This window comes from Oreochromis niloticus, linkage group LG8 (assembly GCF_001858045.2).
Source record: "Oreochromis niloticus isolate F11D_XX linkage group LG8, O_niloticus_UMD_NMBU, whole genome shotgun sequence".
NCBI classification, from domain to species: Eukaryota; Metazoa; Chordata; class Actinopteri; order Cichliformes; family Cichlidae; genus Oreochromis; species Oreochromis niloticus.
Genome location: NC_031973.2, coordinates 4,826,858 through 4,853,783, shown reverse-complemented (window position 1 = coordinate 4,853,783; position 26,926 = coordinate 4,826,858). Strand labels below are relative to the sequence as shown.

The following is a 26,926-nucleotide window of genomic DNA, read 5'->3' as shown; positions in this document are numbered from 1 at the left end:
TGTCTTGTTCTCATTTTCTTTCAGATTTTTTTTCTTTTGCTTTAAATGCATACAAAATGCAACATGTTCACACACATACATGTGATTTCTGCCTATACATACACTTATGTGTGCATTTTATCCGCCTGTCACTGTGTGTGTTTGCTGCCGAGAGAATGCAGGGAGGAAAGAGCATCGTGGTAGCTATGGAGTCGTATCCATGGTGCTGTAACTATGGCAACAAAGCTTGGAAAGCTGGCGACTTAATTGGCATCTCTGAGGCGCCGTGGAGCTGTGATCCAGAATAGCAACCCTTGACACACTAATGTTTCCTTCACATGCCAAACAACACTACCGTCATCACTGAGGATGCAAACAAGCTGATCAATATCCCGTATTGTTTCCTGCCCTCCAGTCTGTGTGTGAGAATAAAAAGCACAGAACGTATGGAAGACTCAAACTACCAAAATCGAAATTGGAAAAGCCAATAAATAAAGAATAAAAAACCAAAAGAAAATGAAGTTGTTAATTCATTTTAAAAACATGCAATAAATTCATATTTATTTTGTGGTTTAAATTAGATTTTTTTCCACATTTTTTTAATAATTTCAATTTTATTAATATAAATATTTTTGTAACTTTGTAAATTATTTTCTCTCTTTCCATTATTTTCTCCAAATTTATTTATCTATGAATTTCCTTTCTTTCTGTTTTTTGGAGGCCAAGTATGGGGGACCATAACTGCCAATATGAAAAAATAAACAAGTACATAAATGATTATTTGTAAACAAAATAAGAAAAGAAATGAAGATTTGACTTAGAAATAAGACTCTATATATTCATTAGTATTTAGCTTAAAGATAAATGACTTACTAAAAAAATGACAGACCATTACATGCATCAGAAACAATAAACAAAACAAAGACAGGCATTAATTATTCATGATAATATTATTATTGATTTATATTAATTTATATTTTTGTATTAAAAATATAAGCTAAAATGATTTTTTAATAGTTTAAATTAATTAATTAATGTTCAATTTATCAACACAATAATAAAGTTAATAATAAGGTCATTTGTTTTAAAAAATTATTATTTTTTTATATTACTTATTATTTTATTATTCTTTCATGCATTTATATCTGCACAGAAGACTTCACTGACAGCTTAGCTCCCCATTTGAGGCAGCCAATAAATAACTAAATAAATAAATAGGTAATTATAAAAAAATTTAAATTTAATCATATCAATTCCACGTATACTGAAATACTGAATGATTTATTAAGTAATTTATACATTTCTTTCTTTCTTTATTTTTTAAAAATTGGGTACATTTGGTCCTCCACAGATGGGAAACCATAATGAATTAAAAACAGCTTAAGATAAGTAATATTTACATTAGGTCAATTTAAAAAGACTTACAATGTCCACTGCAGCTTCTGGTTCTTGATTGAGTTGTAGAGAGCCTGCAGAGGAAACAAGAAAATCACATTAAGGAAAAATATTAGCAGTGTTCAGGTGGACAATTGATCAGATAATGTAGCACGCAGGTAAAACACATAGGCAGGTTTATTGTGGTTTTCTGTGAAAACTGCGCAGTAAGCAAGCTGGCTTCATTCAATAAACTGTAGTCAGAGAAATGACATCCCTTTTCATGCTGCTCAAACTGCCTTTTGCATGAGCTTTACTCATTTTCTTAGCCACACAATCCATCGATCATCCAATCAGTCAGCCACCATCACCACTGCATCAGTAACAAAGCCATTATTCGCCAAGCACCCAGGCCTTTCAATGAATGGACGGTCAAATCAATCAGCCAATAAATAATTTAGACAAATGCATCGACCCAGATGGAGGAAAATTAAGTTACAGTCTGGGAGCAAAAAGCATAACAAAGACAGTAGTTCACCGCAACTAACCAGGCCTTCAGTGTTTGTAATGTGATGAGTGGAATTTGTCTTTTTATTGGAAAGAGTTTGTACCAAGCTCAACATAATGAAACTTGTTGGGAAAGAGGAGCATGGGCAACATGAACAAATAAAATCCAATAAACCCAAATTAATTATAAGCAAATATTTCAAATGTTTACTGGTTACAATTTTTCTTATTTTTTTATTGTTGTAACTTACAAAAAAAATTTCTTGGCTAAATAATTTTATTTACTCAAATAATAACTGACACGCAAACTCTTCCTACACAAACAGGAGTTGAGCAATTAAAATTGGAGCACAGGTACAGGTATCTTAGATGTAATGACATCATCACGTTGCCAAGCAACCAACTATCAATGGGCTAAAATGACTAATTTGTAGGATTTACGCACCTGTAACACCTTATAAAAGCATGGCATCAATTTAACTTTATGACACAAAACATCTAATTTATATCCACTAAATGTTCATTATGATACATCATTATGCATAGTGAAGGTGCCTAGCAACCATCTAACAATGAGCTAAAATCACAGACTCACACCTCTGATTTGCAGTGGGGATGCGTCATGGGTTTGAAATGTGGCTATGTTTATTTTTCATTCTGCTCCCTCTACCCTGTTATCAGTTTTACTTCCTGTCTCTGCTTTTATCTTTTATTGCCGCTCCTTTTTTCAATTAGTCAGTGTAAATACACAACCTGTGTAGCTCTCCCCATTTACTAGATGGTGTTTATTCATAGTTACTTCAGGAAGACTTTCATTAGCTTACTTTCTTATTTTAATGGGCTCCTAAAATAAGGGCAGGAACTTTAAGCCTAATTGGTCTTATTTAATCCATTTTAGGTATCTAGTGAACGTATGTGAGTACGCATGAAACTAGGGAAATGTTATTAAAGCTTGGTGTTACTCAAAAAAGGCTTCCGGGTTTTCTCAAACTTGTCAGACCTTTGACGCTCTCGCTGTTTACCTGAAAACTTCTGTTTCTTCCTGATTAAATTTTTGGGTTCAGGATTTTACATTGCCTGGATTTAGGTCCTTTTCCTTTCTGATAAATGTGATAAATCAAAGAAAAATTGTAGAGAAAAAATCCAAAGAAGTGTTTTGTATCCGTTTGCTTGCTTATTCTCCACATCCTTTGCACCAGTTATCATTTTTAGGTCATTACTTCCCCTCACAGCAAACACCGTCTTTTACTTTTATTATCGTCATGATCAGCACAAGATAAAAACAAAAAACAGAGGCAACGATGGGTTTTAATGAGAGATCCGGTCAGCTGCTGCTTCTCTGATCTGAGAGTCGGCACATTTGGCTTTAGTTTCCTCAAAATCTGTAGTGACAGTCAGAACCTTTAGACACTTCTCATTCAGCTCCCCCAACACCTCAATGACATCGGCCTCGGCCAGCTGAATGTGACACATAGCAGCTTCGTTTCACAGCCGGTCTGCTGCAGAGGAGCGGGGGGCAGAGGAGGCAGCAGGAGGCCATCAGGCTGTAGAGTTTAAGGTAGTGAGTGCAGCTGAAAGACAGATGTGCCGGCTGAGGTGATGGAGAGGACACTTACGGGCAGTTCATCTCCGAATTCCTCGTGGATCAATACCACGCGTCTCCTTAAGAAACCTCAAACTAAAATCAGTTTCATTACACATATTAAGTTGCTGATCATCACTCGTGTTTTAGACTTTTCTGCTTAAACCGAAACCGACTTTATGATGGTGTTTGATTCAGTGATCTAATCAGGTTCATTCGCAGCTTTGAAACTGGGCCTAATCACAAATACTTCCAGAGCGCCATGAATATTGATGACCACCCAGAGGAGACCGTTACAGATTTGGGTCTGTTTTGCTCCCGCTACTGTAAAACTCTCGAGTTATGTTTCAAACTCAAATGCGCTCATGCATTTTAATAATCATGACAGACAGGGAAGATCTTCCTGGGATGCCCGAGTAGGAGACAAACTGCTACGGTAGCACAAATCCGACCGACATCAAATATTAACGGTGAATTTGTAAGCAGTAAAAGTGCAGCAATGTGACTGCAGAAGTTTACGTGGACAACTGAGGAAAACTGCTCGTTTTCAAAAGATTCAAAATGCTGACAGCATGTGTGTTATATACAGTCATTCCCATGGTTAGAGGGAATTAGAGGTTTCAATCACTCAACACCGAGTTTTGTTGGTTTAGTTCTTCCCAGTAATAGAGCCAGATTTTGACTCTGTATTTCTTATTAAAAAGCAAAAAGATGCTGTTTTTCTCAAAGATCTGGATCAGAGGTATTTTATATGGATATTTCACTTCTGATGAGCTTTTAAAACTTATCTACCCTCTCATGTGGTTCTGAATAAGTGTAGTATGGTGAAAAGGAGATTTTAAAGCATTTTTCATTAAAATACCCAAGATTTCTCATTTAGGGTCACGCTTGTGGAACTTTTAGTGAGTGAATCTGGAGAAATTTCAAAAATAGCCTGGAGCTTCAAGTATGCGTAATATGCTACATTTGCCTCCATAGCTCTGATTTGCATGCTGCATGTGCAGAAACTGTGTCACAGCTGAGTCTATTTGGCGAGTTATTTCTGAAGAAAATGTTTTATTTGTATTTCCCCTGATTGTAAATCCTGAGGGATTGACAGTATTGAGAGTCATTGAGTCTGAAGGCTCACTCAGACAAAGATGGATGCTCGTCACCTTCACCTACTTGCTCCATCAACGTCACCAAGAGGCAACAGATGAGAGCTATTAGCCCTGAGTGATGGCGTTAAGCGGCACGCTGTACTGAGCCGTGCTATACGTGCCGTCGGGTCTGGCAGAAATCCAGCCGCCTTCATCAAACGCTCTGCACTCCACATGTATACAAGCAGCACAGGTGGTAAATCAAACACTAAACACACGCTCTCTCAGACATAGGGGTACAATAAAAGGCCATTTCTGTCCCTACAGGTGCAATCTGCATAAATATACACACTCTGTGGGTAATTACCAGACCTTCTCAGAGCAACAGAAGGACACACACATATTTCTTACCATTTCAGGTATATATTTGAACATTTTGCTTTAGATTTAAAGGTGCAATATCAGGAGGTGACGTATAGAAATAGGCATAAAATCCTTGATATCTATTTGGATAGCTTTTAGTACACTTTGAGCTGTCTGTGAGAGTAAAAAAGTGGTATGCAACTGAAAGTTTATGAATGAATAACAATAAAAATATATCTAAAAGATAATAGATGTCCCTGGGACAAATAGAGCCCATCCTTTAATCCATCCATTAAGGTACAAACCACAAGGGTACAAGTAAGTACACCTATCAAGGGTGCAATGGGAGTACCTTAGAGGCTATAGCTAAGTTTTACCCCCTCAGATATACAATTAGCTAGGCTTTAATCAGTTTTGATCAACTGGATTTTTTCCATCCAGCTCATATATTATGAGAAAAAAAGAAAAAATACTTGAAATAATAAATAAAAAATACATTCCTGGGTATCCGCGTGCCCAGTTTTGCACATTAAGGTGCAAAACTGTCATCAAAAGTTCAGGATTGATCTCTGCGAGGTCCAAACAATCTGGGTACAGTTAAATAAGCTGCTGTGCTCTAAATGTACAATCAGCAAGGCAGCTAAGAAAAACTAGCCAGTGCTCGTCTATCGGCCCTGATCGGGCTTCCTTTCATCGACTTTCTGAAAACATTAGACTTCATTTTAGATCATTATTAACCCTACTCGAGTAGTTTTTGATCCGGGTCAGTTTGAGTAATTAATTTCTTTCTTTTGTTATATATTCTAATTGTCTAAACCAACGGTTAGGATTGAGGTCTTAGACCATCGAGTGTAATTACATACGAAGCCCTACATAGCCAAGCTCTTGTTTATATAATATACCTGCTGAGACCTTATTCCAGCGACCTCTCTAACAGCTGATTGGGGCCCTTTAACTGTTTCATTTTCTTACTTTAAATCGAGCTTTTGCAGCTGTAGAATTAATCAGATTTCAAACAACTGCTTAAAACTTATTTTATAGGTTAACTGTAACGACTCCCACTTTCAGACATGTGCATGTACTCTATGTTCACATCCTTCATGTGTTTTCTCAAATCTGAAATTCTACTATGTCTGAAAGACAAATAAAGTTATTGCCAATATTTGCTGAGTGTACAGTGCAGGTTTAGGCTGTAAACAGATGTGTGGCTTTGAATGGCACTGAGCACTTATACCGTGTTGTGACATGAGCATGAAATGGAAAAATGATTCATCTCCTTTGTGCTGCAGAATTCATCATTTTAAATGAACAGCATGGTTTTAAGTACCTTCCTCCTCTTCCTGGCCTGTGGGTGGTTCTGTCCGTCCTGAGCTTTGCCCAACAGGTCTGGGAATACCAGGGGTTTGAGTGAACGCGAGCGCGGGGTTCTGGGATACCGGAACGGGTCCATCATCCGGAAGTCCCTGCCGTATCGCACGGTGCAAAGAGAGCGTGAGCGCAGGCGCCCAGCAGAGTGCAAGCTGTTGACACCAATCATGGTGACGGATTACACAGAAGTGTCTGAAGATCAGTGGAAATCAACCCAGATGATTCAATTCTTATTTTTAAGTCTTGCAGAAACCACGCTTCTAAACAAAAAAAGAGTAAAAAAGTTGATCCGAGTATGAAATGAGGTGCTGGATGGAGTCCAGTAGACGCCGGGAGTGCCAACAGACAGCTGGGAGCGAATTCAGCTATTACAGATAGCAGCCGGCGATCAGCAGAGGCCGCGGAGGGAGGCAACACATCATCAAGCTGCTGTCAAGTGAGTCAACAGCATCGGCAGACCGTGCTCTCAGCAGGCATCAAGCCCCAACAGTCTCATCCCTGGATGTCTTGATCAACACTCGCCAGACCCACCTGATGCTGAATTATTGATAAGACAGCCATGTATTATACATCCTGTGAGGAGGAAACCAAGCTCCCTGATGCAGGTGAGAAGCAGTCACAACTTTTTCCTGGATTGTCTTTTAAAGATTGAAGGGAAAACTGCACCATGGACATAAAGCTGCCTCTCTCTGCAGCAAACAAGACAGTGGCAGCAGGTTACAGGCATGAATCCTTAAACATGCACTCAAAAAACAAAAAAACACAGACACAAAAGAAACCAAAGCTGACACTCTCACAGATGGCAGAGGTGAGAACGGACAGCCAGCGTGAAACAGATGGGTGCAAAATGTGGAAAATGTGGAGGTAGAAAACACACGAGGAGCTCTTTCTGCTCACGGGAACACAAACACACTACAATAGAGGGAGACAGAGAGGGATGCGAGGGAGGGAGAGGGGGGACGGCCGCCCTCGGACTTCAGAGCAGGGATTCCAAAGAGAGCCCTCGATTTCGTCACAAGTCCGAAGACGCGATACAAACAGAATAAAATTCAGAATTCAGAATCGAGGGGCAGAAACGCCGAGGGGAGAAGACGGCACGGTCCTGTTGCTCCCGCTGTAAAATGGATACCGTCGGTTTAACAGTCACAGCGCCGACTCTCAGGTTTTCTCTCACTTCTTCCTCCTGCTCTGTCCACGAGTAGAGGTCCGCTGTCATCCTTTACTCCTTCATCTCCCCCCCCTCCCCTCCAACTCTGCCATCTGCGATCCACTTCTCTCAGTCAGTATTTTCTCTCACACTCTCTTCGCGCTGGTTTTAGCCTCTTCCCACCGCACATTCGGCGGGTGTGGGTGTCTGAGTGGAAAAAAACGCAGCTCTCCTGTCGCTGATGTCTTTCATGCCTTCCTTATCTTTCTTTGTTGAGTCCCGATTTTAGTCTTTTTCATCCAATGCTTTCCTTCTTCCCTTCTCCCCGCTGCTGCTGCCGCTGCCGCTGCTGCCACTGCCGCTGGAGGAGGTGTAGGAGGAGGAGGAGGAGGAGAGGAAAGGAAGGCTGGCTGCCTGAATCGCAGAGTGAAAAAGACACTGATAGGGACAGTGCTCTCTCTCTCTCTCTCTCTCTCTCTGCCTCTCCCTCGCTCTTGCTTCATCAATGCGTACCTCCCTCCCTCCTTCTCTCAGTCATCACCAGCAAATCACAGTCTTCCTACTGCCTCTTCCATGCGTACACGCTTGCAGGCGAGGTTATACACAAAGACACCTTTTTAAAAATATGTTTGCTGTGGCAATTAGTATGCAGTGGTGGTCTAGTGGGAGAGAAGGTGGTAAGGTGAGAGAAAAGAGGAACAGGTGCAGAGAAAAAAGTGCACAAAACTGTGAGGAGTTCAGGGTTTTTAAGAAAAATAATTTTTGGGCTCCACGTCCTTGAAACCAGCATTAATAACAGGAATAATAACAGGAGATTCGAGCATCATGACCTCTGCCTTTGAAAGCTGCCCAATCCACAAAGCACCGGACCTCCTCAGCTCCTCCTACAGGTGCTGCGCCCACAGGAAGATCAGTTAAGCCTCAGCCACCAGGCGCTCCAATGAGCCTGGCTCCTGGTGTCTTGGTATGGACCAGGCTTCTTTAATCCTTGTTCACAAGTGTTCCCTTGAATCCTGGGAACACTTGTCCACCATGTTAAGCTTGTGATTCATGGATACTGAGGAGCTGGGCACTCAAGTAGTAGTGCTGCTACCTTTCCTCTTCAAAAAGAGCCAATGGAGATGGTTCAACATCTGAACATGACGCCTCCTGCATGCCTCCCAGATTAGATGCCGGTCCTAGATCAGGGGTGGGGGAACTCCAGGCCTCAAGGGCCGGTGTCCTGCAGGTTTTAGATATAACCCTTGGTCAGCACACCTGATCAAATGATTAGTTCATTACTAGGCCTCTGGAGAACTTCAAGACATGTCGAGGAGGTCATTTAGCCATTTAAATCAGCTGTGTTGGATCATAGGCACATCTAAAACCTGCAGGACACCGGCCCTCGAGGCCTGGAGTTCCCCCACCCCTGTCCTAAATGGAGGAGACCCAGGGTATGCCCAAGGTATGCCTCAGAAGATTATGTCTTGGCTTCAGTGTCCCAGAAGAGCGTCAGGTTAGACCGTTTAGCAAAATAGCAGAAAACTGATGGATGGATAGAAATACTTGGCTTCTTTTATGTCTATCCATGAACATCAAGAACCCCACAGAACAGACTTTCTCTGATACATAAATAATAAGAGTTACTCAAACTTTGTCATGGCCAAAGTTCCAATAATGAGGTCAGTGTATGTATAAACAATCCCTGTAAATCAGGTACTTTCTTATATATATATATCAGATATTAAGGCATCACCGTGTTGCCTAGCAACCACCTATCAATAAGCTAAACTGACTCATTTTTAACATTTATGCACCTGTAACGCTTTATTAATGTGAAAGAGTTTCAGGCTGCTCTAAACCTGAAACTGGGTGGGACGTGTCAAAGTGAGGTTTCTCAGCAGATCACTGCCCAAAGCATCAAACTGCCTCCTGAACCTGTCGCTTGTTCACTACTATACCTTACTTGGATCCAGCATTCTTCACTTCACCTGTCAGTGGTCGTAACCTTATGCCTGATGCCGGTTCATCATTTCTAAGTCATTGTCACAGTTAACTGCCAAACATTGTCTCTGCTTTCAGCGAAACTAACCTCAGCTAACATAAAATTTTTAAAGCAACCAAACATAACCTTTGCAGTAACCCCTAAAGTGCCACATCAGGAGGCGAGTGACAACTACAAGTGATCTCCAAAGGCCTAAAAAAGACAAACATAAACCATACTGTTTTTAGGCCAAGTGAAAGTAGAAAAGAAAAAGGAGGTGACACAGAAAACTGAGGATCTGACTAAAACCTTTGCTTAAAAGACAAATTAATGAAGCGCTTCCTAAAGAGAGATTTGTCAACTGAAGTACGCACTTCAAACAGGGAACAGGGAAGCAAAGGGGATGATGACACTGACATCAGCATAAGGAAACTAAGCACAAATATCACCATATGTTACAATTTACAGTAAGACAGTTTTCATGCAACCGAATTTCAATGTGAGTATTTTTTGCCTCTTATCATTCAACCTAAATCCATCCCTGACCTTACTCAGTCAAGGGCACAGAGCGGGCTAGCAGGCAGAATACTGGGTCAGTAATTACTTTTTTACAGGTTGTCATCTGGCTTACATATGGGCCTGATTTGCTAGATTTATTGTGGTGATTGCAGCCTGATTCAGGTAACTATAGTTGTGTCTCACAACCCAGACTCAGACCAGTATCTGTGAGAAGTACGTTTAATCTAATAATACTGAAAATGGTGATTTGATGGGCACGTCTTAGTCTTTGAAAGCAGTCAAAACAGTCAGGACTGAGGGCGTCCACTGTTGGAGTGAGGTTACAAAAAGCAGTCAAGATATAGAGGCAGAATGGGTGAGAGAGTGGGTCCCATGCCTGGGAAGAGGGATGATCCCTATTCATGGAGATTACAGAAGCCCCAATAAATGGGTGCAAAATCTCTGGTATGGAGAGAAATGCTTGCCAACATAGAAAGTAAACCCAAGAATTGCATGTGACAAATTAGCTGCAATTAGTTCGGTAATATTAGACGATGTGCAAATATCCATTCGTTTTCTTCTGCTTATCCAATTGAGGGTTGCGGGGGGCGGGGCTTATTCTAGCTCCCATAGGGTGAGAGGTGGTATGCCCTGGACTGGTTGCTTTCCTGTTGCAGGGTCAACGAAAACAGACAGACAACCATTTGCACACAGATGTGCAGTTAACCTAACCCCACTATCTGGATGTCTTTGGATTACGGGAGAAAGCCAGAGTACTTGGAGAGAACATGAAAACTCAGCACAGACTCCAGAGAAACTCCTGGATGAATCCATGGTGGATTCGAACCCAGGACTTTCTTGTTGTGTAGGTCAGACGCCATGCTGCCCAGGTTGTACATAAACAGGAAAAATGAGCTTCCTGTAAAGAATGGCTGGGCTCACAGTTAGGATACGGCGCTCAGAGATTCAGAGGGATACAGATGAGCTGGTTCAGAAATCTCCTGGACGCTCAAGTGGAAGGAGACCCTGAGAACTGTAAGTGCTGCTGGGCAGAAGGACGACTGGAATATCTGCTTAGTGTGCTGCCACTGTGACTTCACATAAGCCAAAAATAATCGATGGATGAATGCATGAATGGATGGCTGATTTGCTGGGTTAAACGTACCCTAGGACTAGATTTTTTAGGGGGTGGTCACAGCCCTAATCTATCTGTGTTTTAGATCATTACTGAGTTTGAGAAGACTGGAGCATCTGGCAGAACAGATTAGCACCACCGTGCTTCACATCACAACAGTCAGGTATAAAAACTTAGGTTCTGATGGACAGGTTTGTTCGACAGGTTGCATTCCTCGCCAAAAAGACAGGGAAGAAAATACTGGATGAAATGGTTGTGTTTGTTGTTGTTTTAAATACTTAATGCGCTGTGTCCTCCTGCCCTTCTTTACCTCATGCTCTCTGTTAAATTTAAAATGTTACAATAAAACTCTTACTTTTGCTGTGGGTTTTTCTCTTCTTATACCAAGCATGAACAAAGATGGACACAAATAAAAAAAGACTGTTCCTCTCTCATGACCAGCATCTGTCTTTTGACATCAGGGTGGACATTTTGGTGAGCTGAGATGTGAGTGGTGTCCCTCGGGCGCCTGCAGCTCGATCAGGAGGAAGAGGAATGGTAGGAGCTCCGGGGGAGCAGAGCTAACCTTTGACTGCAGAACGCAAGCACCCTGCATCAAAACAACAGCCTGCTGCAGGAGGAGGTAAAAGCTTCTCTATTTTCTCTTTGCAGACCTCCTTCTGACTATTATCCATCCTTTTTGCTGTATACGGTTGGGAGCAACTTGAGAAAACCATCAACCTTCAATTACTCCAGTGATGGCGGGTCATGTCAGGTGACTTTACGTTGAAGAAGAAGGGAACGCCTGCTTACTGAAAGCAAACCAAACTGTGGTAAACATCTAAACAAATGTGGTATTTTTAGTTACCTTATCCCCTCCTTACTGTTTCTCCTGCCTGCTGTCAGTCTCCCCCTCTCCTTCTCTCCTCCTCTCACTCAATATTTCACATCCTGTCTAAATCTCTCCTTCTGTCCCTCACGGAGAGTCCAGACAGCTCGGGGAGAGGGGGAGCGCTTCCTCAGCCACATGCCTCCTCTGACCTAAGCAGCTGTCTCTTCTTTACACTCCGCCTTTCTTTTTTCCGCTTCATCTTTCTCTACCCCTTCTCCCTCAGCAGCGCTACATTTCAAAGTTATTTTTGGAGTAAAAACTGTGAAAGATTTGTACCGATCAGTGTCTCTTTGCTGTCGAATGTGAGGCTGAGTGTAGCAGGTGTTGGCAAAAGGAACATTCGTTTATCCCGGACGTTACGAGCTTGAAAACATTGTCTTGTTTTTCTTGATTTACCAGGGAGGGTTGACAAATATCCGTAAGATTAGAAGAGGTCTATTCAGGTCATTTCCAGCGATATATTTTTATTTCTGGACCCGACAAGCTGTTTTCACTCATATCCTTTTAAGCCAACTGTCTCCTGATTGGCTGCCCCTCACAAACAGAAGAACAGCAGGTGGGGTGGGGCTTCTGATATCCAATAAACTGTGTGAAGCTAAGTGTTTGTAGCAGTCTGAGGCCCGAGCTTTTGCCTCACATGGACTACTTGCACACCCACAGACCTCAGACGCTATTCTGCTGCACAAACTATGTGACAGCAGCATTTCTAATCAAATTACCCCACATTCTTTTTCTGCACAATGCTGCTCACTGGAAGCTGTTGTCTTCGCTCTTCTGTCTAAAGCCTGTACTGAAAGTTGAACAAGGGTTCCCTCCTCGTGAAATCAGCTGCAAAATCAACTAAATGAATTAATTTAGTTGATTTTAAGCGATCTGGGGGCTGCAAATGTTCTGTCCGAACAATAATGCCTGTTGGCTTGGCCTGACATCAGTGTGATGGCTATCGTAGAGTAGAAGTTTAAGTTGTATTTTGCTGTTTATCTCGGCTGATACACTCTTGCAAAAGAGAGTTATTTTTAACATCAAGAGTCACTGTTTCCTGCTTAAATAAAGGTGAAAAATTAAATTAATCTTAATTAATGTTGCTTTATATTAGACAAAATAAGAAATGATACCGAGCCAGACCTGGCTAATAGCAAAAAGCAGATGTGCTTCTCTGTTACTCTTGACCTTCCGAATCCCCCTTAAAATCACAGTCAAATCATAAATCATGTGATCATGTGGTCTTAAGATTTTGTAAGTTAAGTTTTTATAAGCTTATATTTTCTGTCATATGTTTTTTTAAATTACCAGAATATAAGATTATATTGTATTTAGCAGGTTTCAGGTAAATATCTGTTGCACAGGTATATCTTGTGAATAACATAAGCTAAGGTCAACTGTTTGCAATCTTGCTATATGTACAGCAGGTATATTAGCAACTGCAATTATTGCCATCTTGGCTGACTGCTCGCACTCACACTTGCTTATATTAAAATGGGCTAAACTGTATTTCTTCCTTTTTCTCTTCACATTGATGCTGTTCGTTAATCTGATTTAGTTTATCTGTATTCAATAAGAATAAATGTGCAGAATGCTTTTATTTCTACTCGTCCTGCTCCATCGCAGCACCTACATACGTCTGTTTACTGACTAGAAAAAGACAGCTGCATTATTTTCCTTGCAGCTGATCTATTAGCAATGAAAAGTAAAAATAGTGCAGCGCTAAGCACCGAACACAACAGTCTCAAACTACTGACTGCAAGCAAATTCCTAAGGCTTCCCATAGGCTTTTCTTTGAGCAGGGCTGCAGAGATGGAGCCATTAAAATAAGATTAGTTCACATTAAAAAGAGACGACCGACAATATTTTATGTGTTTGGTCTTGCAAACAAAATCCAAAACCAGTCAGTATGTCTCAAAGTCTGCTGCTTTCTCATGAACTTTTTAAGCTGCTGATTTCTGCCACAACTTTGGACTCAATCTGTCACCAACTGAGAGAAACCTGAAACTCTTTGCATCGGACACATCGAAATGCTAACTAAGAAAGCGAACACCATCAGTGTGTCAGTGACATTGGCGCGGTTAAATTCTCAACATGCAACTCCACCAGATCTGCTGCATCAGAGCTGAAGCACAGCACGGCTGCATTCATTTTAATCACAGTGAAACCATGTGGCCTGTCACTTACAGAGTGCATCACTTGGAAACCTTCCTTAAAACAGCAGTAGGCTGCATTTTTAATAAGAGAGACAGCGTGATGTTGATACAGAGATATGATAAAAGTCTTTAAAAAAATAATATGTACTATAAAAATTGCAAAATAATACAAAAAAATGGCAAATGTGTGCACCATAGTGTTTCTTACCACTGTGTGTTTGAGACAGCAGGATGGTGCATGAGTCAAAATAAACAGCAGCAGATTTAGTGAGTTTTAGTCTGACGCACAGATTATCAGAAAATGTATCATTTAAAGTAGAAGTTTTACTTTAACCTTTATTATGAGCTAATTGTTATTTCCACAACTGGACAATTCCTTCTGCCTCTGAGTATGAATTCATCTGAAAATGAAGGCAACAAAGAGAAGGAAATTCAACAAAAGCTTTTTTTCCCTCCTGTTTGCTATAAGTAACTTTATCCAGGTAGTTAAAACAGCAAACAGTGTCCTGTTGCCAGAAGAGCAAAAGAAAGCAAAGACATAAGATGACAGAAACTGAATGAAGAGCGCTCTAGGACCAGCGTCAGTGCCAGAGCAATGGACTGGACTGGACTTTGACAGAGATTTCAACTTACTTTGCGATTTGCTTAAAAAAATAATATAAAATAAAAAATGCAGACACCTTTACAGCCTACAGAAAAATTCAACATGAATAACCGCATCATGAACCCTTATGCATATAACCCTATATCTAAAACTGCCCAACTCTGCAGGACTAAACAATAAATGTTTTTGCACAGACAGAAGAGGGAGGCTGCACATGCACAGCTCTGCACACAAGAGGAGACACAAAGACACTCCAGGGATATGTCACTTCCAGCCTAGAAAAAATAACTTCTGTATTCATATATAATGATTTAGCCTATTTATCTATCTATAAACAATGAGCAGTTGTTCTTTAAGAACAATGCAACATGAATGGAAGAAAGCCTGTGCGCTGATTCAGACAGATAACTCAAGCTTTTCCTTGTTTTACACACAGAGCAAAGACCAAAGTGTGCCAAACACACACTCCAACACTTGGCGGTCTCTCTCTCCGACATGTCATCCATAGATATATATATAAAAGATGGATGTAGCCACTGTGACGACATCAGCTGGTTTGTGTAGTCCTGTGCAGAAGCTTCAGGCTCTTCCCTGATGAGCTATGGTTGCACACTTACCGGCTTGGATAATTCTTCGGCTAATCGCGTTTCTGACACTAATCGTGATCAAAATTTACAAAATAAACTTAATATTTTATTCAGTATAACCAGAAACTGGCAATTTAGCCAATGAAAACCATCTATAATGATAGACTTTTATAAAACTGTGAATCCTTTTGCAGCCTGAGCAGTCGCCCCCTGCTGGCCATTAGAATCTCAAACCTGAAAGCTGCATCTATATTTCATACTGTCCATCACTCAGAATAGATATTTACTCATCTGTCTCCATCAGCTATGTGTGCCATATTTGCAGGAAGTGATGAGGTTGGAGATGCCAGATTCTAACTGTAACCTGCTGCCGTAATGAATCATCTGAGTCCGACTGAAATCTAATAAACATGCAGGGCAGTATGTGGAAAATAAGAGGGTAAGCGTTAGGGGTTGCTCATCCTTGAAGGGTGTGTAGTTAAAAATAGAAGAGGACAACCTGCTCCAAAGTTACACGGGTTTCAAATTCTTGACAGCTTTTACAAAATCACATGTGTTGCAATTTAAAAACTGCTGTTTTCTCCCTGTGCACCCTGTCCAGACGTGTAGTCACACGTGCAAACAGCAGCATCTGTCCTTAGAAATGACTTGTTTGTCTTCGCCAGGCTGGCTCAGCCGCCGAGCGCCAGCACTACGGCGCTCCTGTGCAGATTTCAGACACATTTATCCATGAGCCAGACCGACAGCGGGGACACGTGAGAAAGATTTCTTCTCCTTCATTTACAAAAACAAATAAACCATCCGTCTTTCCTCCCCGCAATCGATGCTTCCATGCAATCGATAACATCAGTGTACCTAATTACTGTTTGAAGAGCGTGGCTCGCTGCATGATTGAGCTCTACAACATTTTCATTTCAGCAGAATTTGTTCTCCTGCTCTACTGCGGGCTGGTAACCTACTTCAGTGCATCATTAGCTCCCACTTCAAGCTTTGCGCCCTGAGCAGTGCTGAGAAGAGAGAGAGACTTAGAGGGAGTGCAAACCTATGTATCTCTGAGCCTCACAATAAAGGAAGAAAGCTTCCTCTGAAGCACAAGCTTGGGCCAGTAGCCAGAGCTTCAAAATCTGCAGGGAGCTACAGTAGCTACAGAGCCGCTATGCTTCCATGCAGGCCAGTATAGAGGGAACATGGAGTTCTCACTGTGGCACTCAGAGCACAAGTCTTAATCATTTCTTTTTGTGTTAATGGGCCAAACACGAACCACTTATCAGTCACGAGCACAAGTAGTCCAAATACTGCATAACTGCAAAAACAACAACAACAGAGGCAAAAGATTCAACAGAGATGAGTCTACTTCTTCTTTTGGCTGTTCCCTTAAGGGGACGCTGCAGCGGATTATCTGTCTCCATCTCACCCTATTCCTAGCATCCTCCTCCGTCACATCAATCCTCCTTCACTGTTTTCCTCCACTGTCCAATACATCCACTATACCTCCTCTGCACACATCCAAACCACCTTAGCCTTGCCTCAGCATGAGTTGTGATATAATCTCATATACTCGTGTTTAATCTTGTCTGCCCTGATCAAAATAAGTAAATGGTTTAAATGTGAACAAATTACACCAATATGAAAAAGCCAAAATAAATAGTTTAATTTTTAGGTAAAGCAATGGCTTGTTATTTGCTGTTGGTCATATATGAGACTACAGGCAATAGCTGGTTAGCTTAGCATCAATCCTGTTGGCTTTAACAGAAAGAAACAGGTGTTTTCCAGGTGAATCCCTTCACAGGGAAAAATGTTTTGCTCTCCTATTTTAGCCTATTTCACTGCTCAAAACACACGAAACTCCAGCCTGTTGGTGTGTTTCCTCACAAGCTGTTTACTTCAAGTCATTTTGCAACATTTTAGCTCAATCGAGGTCCGAGCTTTGTTTTGACTGTTCCCAAACATCACTTCTTTCTGACCATTCGTTGGTAAAGCAACGTTTTGATTTGACAACTGTTCTTTTCAGGTTTTAATTTGGTTTTCAGAAAAACATTTCTGATATTTCCTTTAAAATATGTTGGCATAATTCAGAATGAATTCATCAATCAATCATAAAAAAAATCAAAAATCATCACTATCATTACCATGTTTCACACAGGAGACAAGCTATTAAACAAATGCTGCTCATTTATCCTAAAAAGTTCTGTTTTGGCCTTATCTGTTAAAAAAAAAAAAAAAATTATATATATGAACTTTACCAAATTAAACACTGGCTGCTGTGTTTTTTTGGAGAGCAGTGGTTTCTTGTAGCAGCCCTGCCATGCGCTCCAACGCTGCTGCTGATGGTGGACTCCCCACTGGACTCGCAAAGAAGTACATCAGACTTTTACTGGCCTACAAAAATGTAATTACCTTATATACTGCTAGGTTTATCTTTAAAAATGTAGCACAATTTATTGGTAAATTTAAATGGAACTATGAACAGCCAACTTAATGATGTTTATTGGTATCTCAAGGTGAAAGCACTTAGTATAGGTGTCAGCCAGTTTGTTTCACGGTGAATAGATTGGCGGAAAAACCGTCATTGACCCGAATGAAGCCTGAAGCTGGCCAATCAGTTTGTTCAACAGTATATTCTTACTGGCCCTGGACCTCCATTTACATTGAAGTCTTTCTTTGGAAGCTGCTCCGAGCTCCTTTGTGACCTCGCCGACTCTGACCTCGCTCTTGTGAAGACCTTTGTTGGTCGACCCTTTCCGTGGAATTCCCTTTAATTGTACAGTCAGTCTAACTGTTGCCTGGTGAACTCTAAACTCTTATTTTCCTCACCAATCGACTTGGCTCACACCATAGTTCACATCCTCAGACTTTGAGAAAAACAACACCCGATCGTTATCTCACTGATCAGAAACACCTTTCAAATTTACTGTTAATCCTGCAGTTTGTCATTTCCCCCTCACAGAGAACGATATCAGTTAATTTAGGGAAAAGTATAATATTTTTTATTTTTATATTTATTATATTTTTTGTTTTATTATTTATGCAAAAGAATAAATATATATGATATGTTACATATAATATAATAATACTATACAGAAATATAAAAAATGTCCAAGTTTTTCCTGCAACTACATGTGATAAAAAATTTATACGTAACACTGCTGACTAAACTGACCGGCCTCTGTGCTCGAGCTGCGAGCACCCTGTCAGGCTGTCACATGCCCGCTGACTGATAGCACAGCGCGGGCAGCTCGGCGAGGAAATATCCTCTGGACTACATTAAGATAGTTTATGGGCTCATTACGAATCCCAGAACAAGACCACAATGATTGAGACAAATGAGCACCAGCGCTGCAATAGAAGCGTGTGCTGAAGCTGAATGCATCCATCCACCGTGTCACATGTTGAATTTAATAATGTGTGCACATCAACATATTACCAGAGATCGTATCGACCAAACATTTAACTCAGCCTTTTACTCTTTTATTCTATCAGATTGCACAGACATGCGGCCTGCAAACCAATACATGAATTAATGCTGCTCTGCTTATGGTCTCAACCAATGAAAACATAATAATAATAAAAAAAATACAGTAAATGCTAAAAAAAAACAACCTAACGATGTGATGTTTGCCTGAAGCCTTTTAACATTCAGAAGGATTGCCTCATGTTTCTATTATACTTTTAAATGCTGTAAAAGCACTGAAATCAACCAAAGTAAGCAGCATATTTAATGCAGAAATAGATATTTATATGTTCGAATAAAACCTTGCATTACATTTGTTTGGGAACTTTACTCGTGCCACTGATAGTCACTGCAATTTGGGAACACCACCCCCTGATTTTATACCTGGTTAATGCCTTTGTTTCACCTAATCTCCTTCTTTATCTCGACTCTTTCTGTGTCATTATTACTGTTGAAATGCAATAAAAATAAAATATCTTGACATAAAAAGGCTTTCGGGGAGTTATTGGTGTGCTGGAAAGTGTAAGGGCGGGCAGTGGAGCTGAGGCTTCGCACACTCACTTCAGGAGATTGCTCTATTCTGCTCCTCTATTGTGGTGGTAATGAGGAAACATATCATAGGGTTTAATCAAACGAGAGAAAGCGAGGGAGGGTCGAGAGGAGTAATTGAGAGAGAGAGGAAGAATCTGCGACAGTTACTGAGGAAGGCACAGCCAGAAAACAAGACAAAGAAAGAAAATAGAGGAAGAAATGAGTTAATTGACGATAAAAGAGGGAGTGTAGTCTACCTGAGGGAGAGAGGTGGAAAGAGGTGTCAGGGGGATGCAAAGCCTCACTCATTATTTTCCAGTCCACCAGGCAGCTGATTTCTGTTTCAGCCACAGGGCTAAAGTGGCTCAGTGCCACGTCAGTGTTTCTGCCCCTCGGAGTAAAGCTGCGACATATGGCACCATTTTAAAGAGTCACACTGTACTGCTCTTTACGATGGCTCTCTTTTTGATTTTATTTCCCGACATATCTAAAATGTGTATGCCACTGCCTAAAAGTAATTAAAGGTCTAAAATTCTGCTCTTTGTGCTAAAAAAGAATATTGATCTCTGTGAGGAGACAGTATTTCTTATTGGAAAGCTGCTCAAATGATGATAAAGAGACACAATGTGACGCCAAAGGTTGCATTAAGTTGTAGTTTAAGATCCAACAGCTGTGGTAGTAGCTAGCAGCTAGGTGCTTCCATATTCACTGCACAAAGTGCGGTGGAATCAGGATGAGATTTGCATGTAATATGCACAAAGTATATTAATGACTATAGGATTCATTCTTGCTAAATTTCAGAACTCAGTAACATCTAAAGGTTTTAAACATATTTATGTAATTTGTAATTTATCAGTTTTACTGCTGTGCTTTATAAACTGCAGATAAAAGCTAACCACTGTGATGTCACCTACGTTTTTTGGCACTCTGCATTTTTAGTCACCGTGTTAGTTTTCTGCAGCTGACCACTTTTTGACAAGAAATGGTTAAAGGTCTGGCCCCTGTACATTTTCGCTTACAGCTTTTTCCTTCTTATCCCTGTGAGTTCATGGTGCAGATGCCTATAAACTTGTGGTTGGGGTACTTCAGCATGTAGCTAGCCCTACAGAAAAGAAGTGAGTAAAAAATTAGACATGAAATTAAAATTAAGGCAGTGTGGATTACAATGACTTACCAAATTCTACTTTTGCTACTAGCTTTATATTGACTTGAGGTTGAAATTTAGCCACAGTAGCTTGCACAAAATCTGCTTAAATATTCCTGAATTCTATTGGTTAATCCACAAAGAGCAGCAAATCTCAGGTCACAGCCTATACACAAAGAATACTATATATACTGCAGCTCACAATACAAATGATTGTGACTTATTTCTAAGTAATTTTTCCTCCGCACTGCACTGCTACATCCCGTCTACTGGCTTCCCCACCTGCCAAATCTCACTTTAACCTTCAGATGAGAGGGTGGAGTGATAAGTTATCAGCAAAAGTTAGCAAGCTTGGTTAGAAAGGTGCATCCATAAATTGACCCGGTGCAACACACAGTAATAGAGTTCTGCTATTAAAAGCTAAGAAACAAAACTAACAAACAATTTCATGGAAAAACCAGTTAAACCTGAAGATACAGCAAGGAAAGGTGGGCACAAAAGGAGACAAAGATGCCAGGAAAATTTAAAAAACTGTGGAAAAATAGAAACAAGCTCTGACCCTAGAACACCAAATGGAATACAGCACGTGTGTGTGCTGAAAATGAAACTGAATGAGGGGTATCTCTAGCTGTGTTCTAATGTATTTACAGCAAATACAAACACGGGCACCAAGCACAAATGGGGAAATGGGAAAATAAGAAAATGAACGGAGGAAATGAGGAACACATAGATGGGAGGGAGAGAGAAGGTCATTTTGTACCAGGAAATGATGGTGCGATAACAGAGAACAAGGGAGGACAGGAAAAAACAAGAAAGGAATGAGAGGCTACCGGGAACAGATACAGCAACTGTTTGTGAGTAAAACCTGAACGAGTTACAGTGTTTATTTAGTAAGAGACGCACTGACTAAATAAAAATGGGTGGCAGCAAAATTAAGACCTCCAATAGTGTTTCTTATTTTACATGATACACAGTGTACTGTTGTGGTGAACGCTCTTATTAAACATGGCTACATTTTTAATTCACGAGGTCAGCCTATGCACCAGTAGTCCCTGTGAGCCAAAAGCACAGATTTCATAACTCTGTTTCAGACTGGCTTTTCTAATCTTGGATTTGTATGATGTCATTGAGAGGTGTAACCCCCATAATGGTCAGCTATGGCTCACCCAGCCGATGTTCAAATAAACAATTTAAGACTAGTGGCCAACCAGAGGTGGGACGAGGAAAAGGAGCAAAGAAAAAGAAGGATTAGTCTGAACTGTGAATCATGCAAAGCTGCTAGATTAACAATACTGTGGAGGAAGCTGATTGGCTGAATATTATTTATTATTTTTGAAGGCAGAAAGTGATAACACCTCCTCCTGTTGAGCCCACCAATGTGCAGACAAACAAAACAAAAAATAAAGGTGAGATGCGACGTGTTAAGTGTGCTTACTTAGCTCTCAAACAATTAAATTACATTTTATTTATAAAGCACCAAATCACAACAGTTACCTCAAGCTGCTTTGCATTGTAAGGTACAAATCCTATATTATTAAAAAGAAACCCCCAAAATCAGACGACCCCCTATGAGCAAGCACTTGGTGACAGTGGGAAAGAAAAACTCCCTTCTATTAGGAAGAAACCTTCGGCAGAACCAGGAAGAAATCAGGGACGGGCAGCCATCTGCTGCGACTGGTTGGGGGTGAGAGGTAGGAGAAGACAGCAGAGAGAGAGAGAGGACAAAAAGCAAGACAGACTTTAATTGTTCATCTTTAAATACAATAGTGATGTAAAAACATGTAGAGAGTATAAGAGGTGAATCATGACGAAATACTCAGTGCATCATGGGAAGTCGCCAGCAGCCTAGGCCTCTGGCAGCATAACTAAGGGAGGGTTCGGGGTCACCTGATCCAGCCCTAACTATAAGCTTTATCAAAAAGGAAAGTTTGAAGCCTAATCCTAAAAGTAGAGATAGTATCTGTGCTGAATCCAAACTGGGAGCTGGTTCCACAGAAGAGGGGCCTGAAAGCTGAAGGCTCTGCCTCCCATTCTACTTTTAAATACCACAAGTAAGCCTGCGGTCAGAGAGTGAAGGCTTTTCGGGGAATTTTTAGGACATTCTGATAATAATGAATTACAGTAGTCCAGCTGAGATGTAATAAATGCACATATTTTCTCAACATCACACTGAGACAGGATCTTTAGAGATATTGTACAAGTGCAAGAAAGCAGTCCCACATGTTTGTTTAATATGTAGATTTAAGGACATAGAATAACTCTAAGATTCCCCACAGTGTTACCTTAGGCCAAAGTAATGCCATCCAGATAAATATTTGTTTAGACTCCATATTTCTAAGTTTTTAAGGCTGAGTACAATAACCTCAGTTATAACTCAATTTAGAAGCAGGAAATTAGAAGTCATCCAGGTTTTAAGTCTTAATAAAGTTATTACTAGTTGATTTATATCATCTGGCTTCACTCTCAGATAAAGTTGGGTGTCATCTGCATAGCAGTGAAAATGTATGCTTTGCCTTCTAATGATACTATTTAAGGGAAGCATGTATAATGTAAACAGAATTGGTCCCAGTAAAGTACCCTGCGGAACTCCATAACCTTAGTGTGTGAAGAGGACTCTCCATTTACATGAACAAACTGGAGTCATGAACAAACTGGATAGATATGATTCAAATCACTGCAACGCAGTTCCTTTAATAATGACGGTGTGTTCTAATCTCTGTAGTAAAAAGTTGTGGTCAGCGATATCGAATCCTAAACAGAGGTCACTGAGTCCACTGTCAGAGGCCATGATGAGATTATTCTTCACTAGGGCTGTTTCTGTACTGTGATTAATTTAAATCCTGACAGAAACTCTTAAAATTATCAGGTAAGTTATAAATTGGGTTATAATTTGCTAAGACTGCTTGTGATGGCTTTTTAAATAATGGTTTAAATACCGGCACCTTTAAAGAATTTTGTATGAGGAAGAAATTAGTTAAGTTAACTCAGAAAGCTTGATAGGAGAGAAGGAGTTTAGGTAAATATCAGCAGCTATTAAAGTTGCTGTACTTAACTACATCTGTAGGAAAGCTGTGAATAATTTTTTCTCTAATGGTTAAAATTTTATTTGTGAATAAACTCAATGTAATTCATTTTTATAACGTCTGTGATAAATGCATGTTCTTGTTTATAATAGCTGCCAGGGAAAAAGTAAAGTCTCTAGAGGAAATGGGGTTTGGTGCAAAAAGAAATATCAAAAGCTAAAAAAGCAGCTTTAAATGTTTTAGTTCTAGATTTCATTAACTTCAGCAGATATAAACACTTGGTCTGATCAAGGCAAACTACTGAATTAGCGTTGCATTTCCAATACACTTTGCAAAGAAGAAGTACAGTGAAATATCTCTTAAGCTGTAGTCCACAGGAACAGATCTTTTTATAGTTACAGAGAATGATAACAGTTGGAATTTTAACTGATAAAATTATAGGTAACAATGACTTAAACTACAAGAGAACAAATGCAGAGATGACCGGTCAGGAGAGAGGAGGCAAGAAAACAGAGCAGAACAGGATGGAGGTGAAAGCGAGCAGATAAAGGTGGCAGTGAGACTTAGTCTAGAGGCAGAGATTAAACTGCACGGGAGCTAAACGGAGCCGAGATAAGGAGCAGGGCAGTGAGCGCGCAGGCAGAACATTTAGAGAGTCAGAGGATGGGAGGCAGAGGCTTGAGGGTAAAAAAAAAATAGAGTCTCATTGAGAGAGAAAGAGAATAAAAGAGGCTGTGGAAAGTGGAATGCATGATTAAAAAGACCGTTCCTGGATTTCCACAAGCATAAATAAAAGAGATAATGCATGACTGGTTTTGTTGCAGCCACAAGGCCTCAGCGTGGATACTATCTGCCCTTAATAACAGGCTCGGCTTTTCATTTCAGGGTTCCCCCCATTTCAGCAGAAGGACTTGCTCCCTCATGCATTATAAATACTGCAATGCAACTTGTTGACTCGCACTAAGGGGCCCCGTGGCATGCTGATGGACCGCTCTGCAGACAAAACTATATCAACAGCATCATCATTATGAGCACCAATGGACAAGCAACCAGCTCTGATTGGATTATTTCCCCCTGTCATGTGGCCTGCAGGCCTCTGTCTGACCGACCGAGCTCAACTGGGTTAAGCTAACAGGCTAATCTAATACTGCTGAAGTCACACACACACACACAGATGCCCCGAGGTCGGCTGTGTGTCACTCTCTTCGTCTCCAGACCACAAAACAATTAGTCGTCAAGCCCCAAGGTTCCAAGCTGGAGCATACCGGGAAGTGGCGGGCCTGGGGTTGCCTTCTGATTGGATGCCCCTGGAGATGAGGTGAATGCCAGCTGGCAACAAGCGCGAGCCAGACAGCCAGGCTCAGGCGCGCAGTATTTGAGGGACAATACAGCGCTGGCAGAGGCAGCCCGCTCACTTTCATGTGGGATGTGTGTTTGCGTATGACAGCATGTGCGTTTGTGCTATTTCAGACTGCCTTACTTTGAGCAGTTCTTTGGGAAAATCCTGGCCATCGTTCAGTCCTTCCAGGTTGCCAATGAATTGTGTGCATGACATCCTCTTGCCAATGTTCTGGAAAAAAAATTAGACATTTACTATTTATTATTTCATGCTAACACACATTCCTTATCCTCTTTATTTCACAAAAAGTACCTGCTACTTTGATTAAATGTAAATTTTTATTGTTAGTGTCCCTTTGACTATGAAAACTTATAGAGATGTAGAGAGAAGCTGACAATGCAAAAAGCAATAAATCACTGGTTAGGTGTCAAAATTATTAACGCTGTTGAGTTAGTGTTTGATGAGTTAGTTTCTAATTTAAATGGTTACATTTTAGATAGTTTTCAGGCAAAGTCTCTCTGACAGTTCAGTGAATAGACCGTATTTATACTCGTGGCCAGAGTCTTACTTCTGCTCATTCTGGGGTTTAAATAATTTCTTTTGTTTCTTTCGTTCAGGGTGAAATGGTTGTACATAATACATGTTTAATGAGTTAAAAAAAAACAAGATGCACAAGTATAAATTTATTTTGTAATTTCTCTAATCCATACAGGCTCAAATATATACATACATCCCCACTAATATTTGGTTAGATGTCCCCTAATTTTTTGGCCACATGCTCAGGCATAATTCTGGCTGGATATTTGTCCACTCTTCTTGGCAGACATGGTAGAGTTCATTTAATTTGGTTGGTTTCCTCACACAAAACTAGCTTTTAATCATAGTCCACAAGTTTTCACTACATTCAAGGTCCACATTTTTCGACGTTGTGGCCAAATGCCTAAATCTTTGTCTCGTCTGATGATAAAACTTTTCTCCAGAAGGCATCTGGCTTGTCCATGTGGGAAGCTGCAAATTTCAGTCACTTGAAGGTGTTGAAGTTTTACCTCCATGGGGATGTAAAACTGGCTTTACTGTGGACAGTGATGCAGGCTTAAGCCTTGGTGGTTACTGAACTCAGCAAAGTGGTGACACATCCTAATAACTTGTACTTATAAACAATAATTTGAATCTGCTGCCGTTTGGGAACATCTCCCAGAGACCTTCCCAACTCTGTGGTTCTCCTTATTAGATCTTCACTGAGTTCTCTGGACTTTCCCATTCTTTTGAGTGTTGGTCAATCCAGCGTGTGCACTCAAACAAATCCTTTTTATTCCAGCAAAAAGAAACTACCAGTTGTATTCAATCAAGATCACTAATGAGAAGTTAACAGGCCTCGGGCTTGTCAGGTTAAAAGACATTTATAGAACCTTCATCATCATTTATTCAAAGATTTAAGTGAGTGTATACTTCTGACTCTATGTTGATTTGGAAAAATCCAAAATAAATTAAAACTTGTGCACCCGACCTGCCAATCAACACCAAATCCAATTATAATCACTATTAGAGGGTATTTATAGAAAAGAACAGCCAATATTAACAGGTAGACTCGCAAAAAAGTTCACAGTTAAATTTGTTAAAATATTCCTGATGTGCTCTTCCCTGGAAGAGCCGCTCCCCGATCCTGTCACCTCGCAGCCACTTTAATTAATCATTCATCCACTGAGCTGCACTATCACATAGAAGAGCCACCAATGCCCCAGATTTCCAAAGGAAGGCTCTGATTATAAAAGCAGCAGATTAATGATGGAAAAAGGAGCTCAGCAGGCAGACCTGCAGACCCAGATGAGATGGTGATCAAACCGAGTCTTATATTCAAAAAAACTCCGCACAGCTAATCCAAAGGGCCTCTGAGGAGAACGCAGCTCTCTTTCTTTGTTTATCGTGTGAGCACCTACACACTTGCTGCACACTTCCAGCTTCACTGAAACACACTCGAGCATTATACCTACCTGACCATGCAGATCAGTGTTAAGCAGCATCAGGGCACAGGTGAGAGTGTGAACTGCATCTAAAACGTGGAAACACTGTGTTAGCTTTCTCTGCAAAATGACTCATCTGCGATTATGAAACTAGTTTTACTGGGAACTTGCATAATTACAAGTGCATCCTTCTGCAATACTGCTTTCATATATGCTGTTAACTTTTACTACCTGCCACTGCAGTCACTACACAAAACAAACACCAAAGGTACTACAATTAGT

The 26,926-nt window shown here is 40.6% G+C and overlaps 1 protein-coding gene across 4 annotated transcripts in view; it reads right to left on the bottom strand.

Annotated features, from left to right (window-relative positions):
- LOC100697881 (PH and SEC7 domain-containing protein 1) overlaps positions 1-26,926 on the bottom strand; it is a 96,034-nt gene that overhangs the window by 23,703 nt on the left and 45,405 nt on the right. For all 4 annotated transcript variants that reach the window (XM_025909663.1, XM_013273465.3, XM_019362322.2 and 1 more), the window contains 3 exons: positions 26,675-26,733; positions 24,825-24,914; positions 1,405-1,448 (listed from right to left, as the gene is read on the bottom strand). In XM_025909663.1, coding sequence (XP_025765448.1) covers positions 1,405-1,448; positions 24,825-24,914; positions 26,675-26,733 — 193 coding nt within the window. The remainder of the gene's footprint in view (positions 1-1,404; positions 1,449-24,824; positions 24,915-26,674; positions 26,734-26,926) is intronic.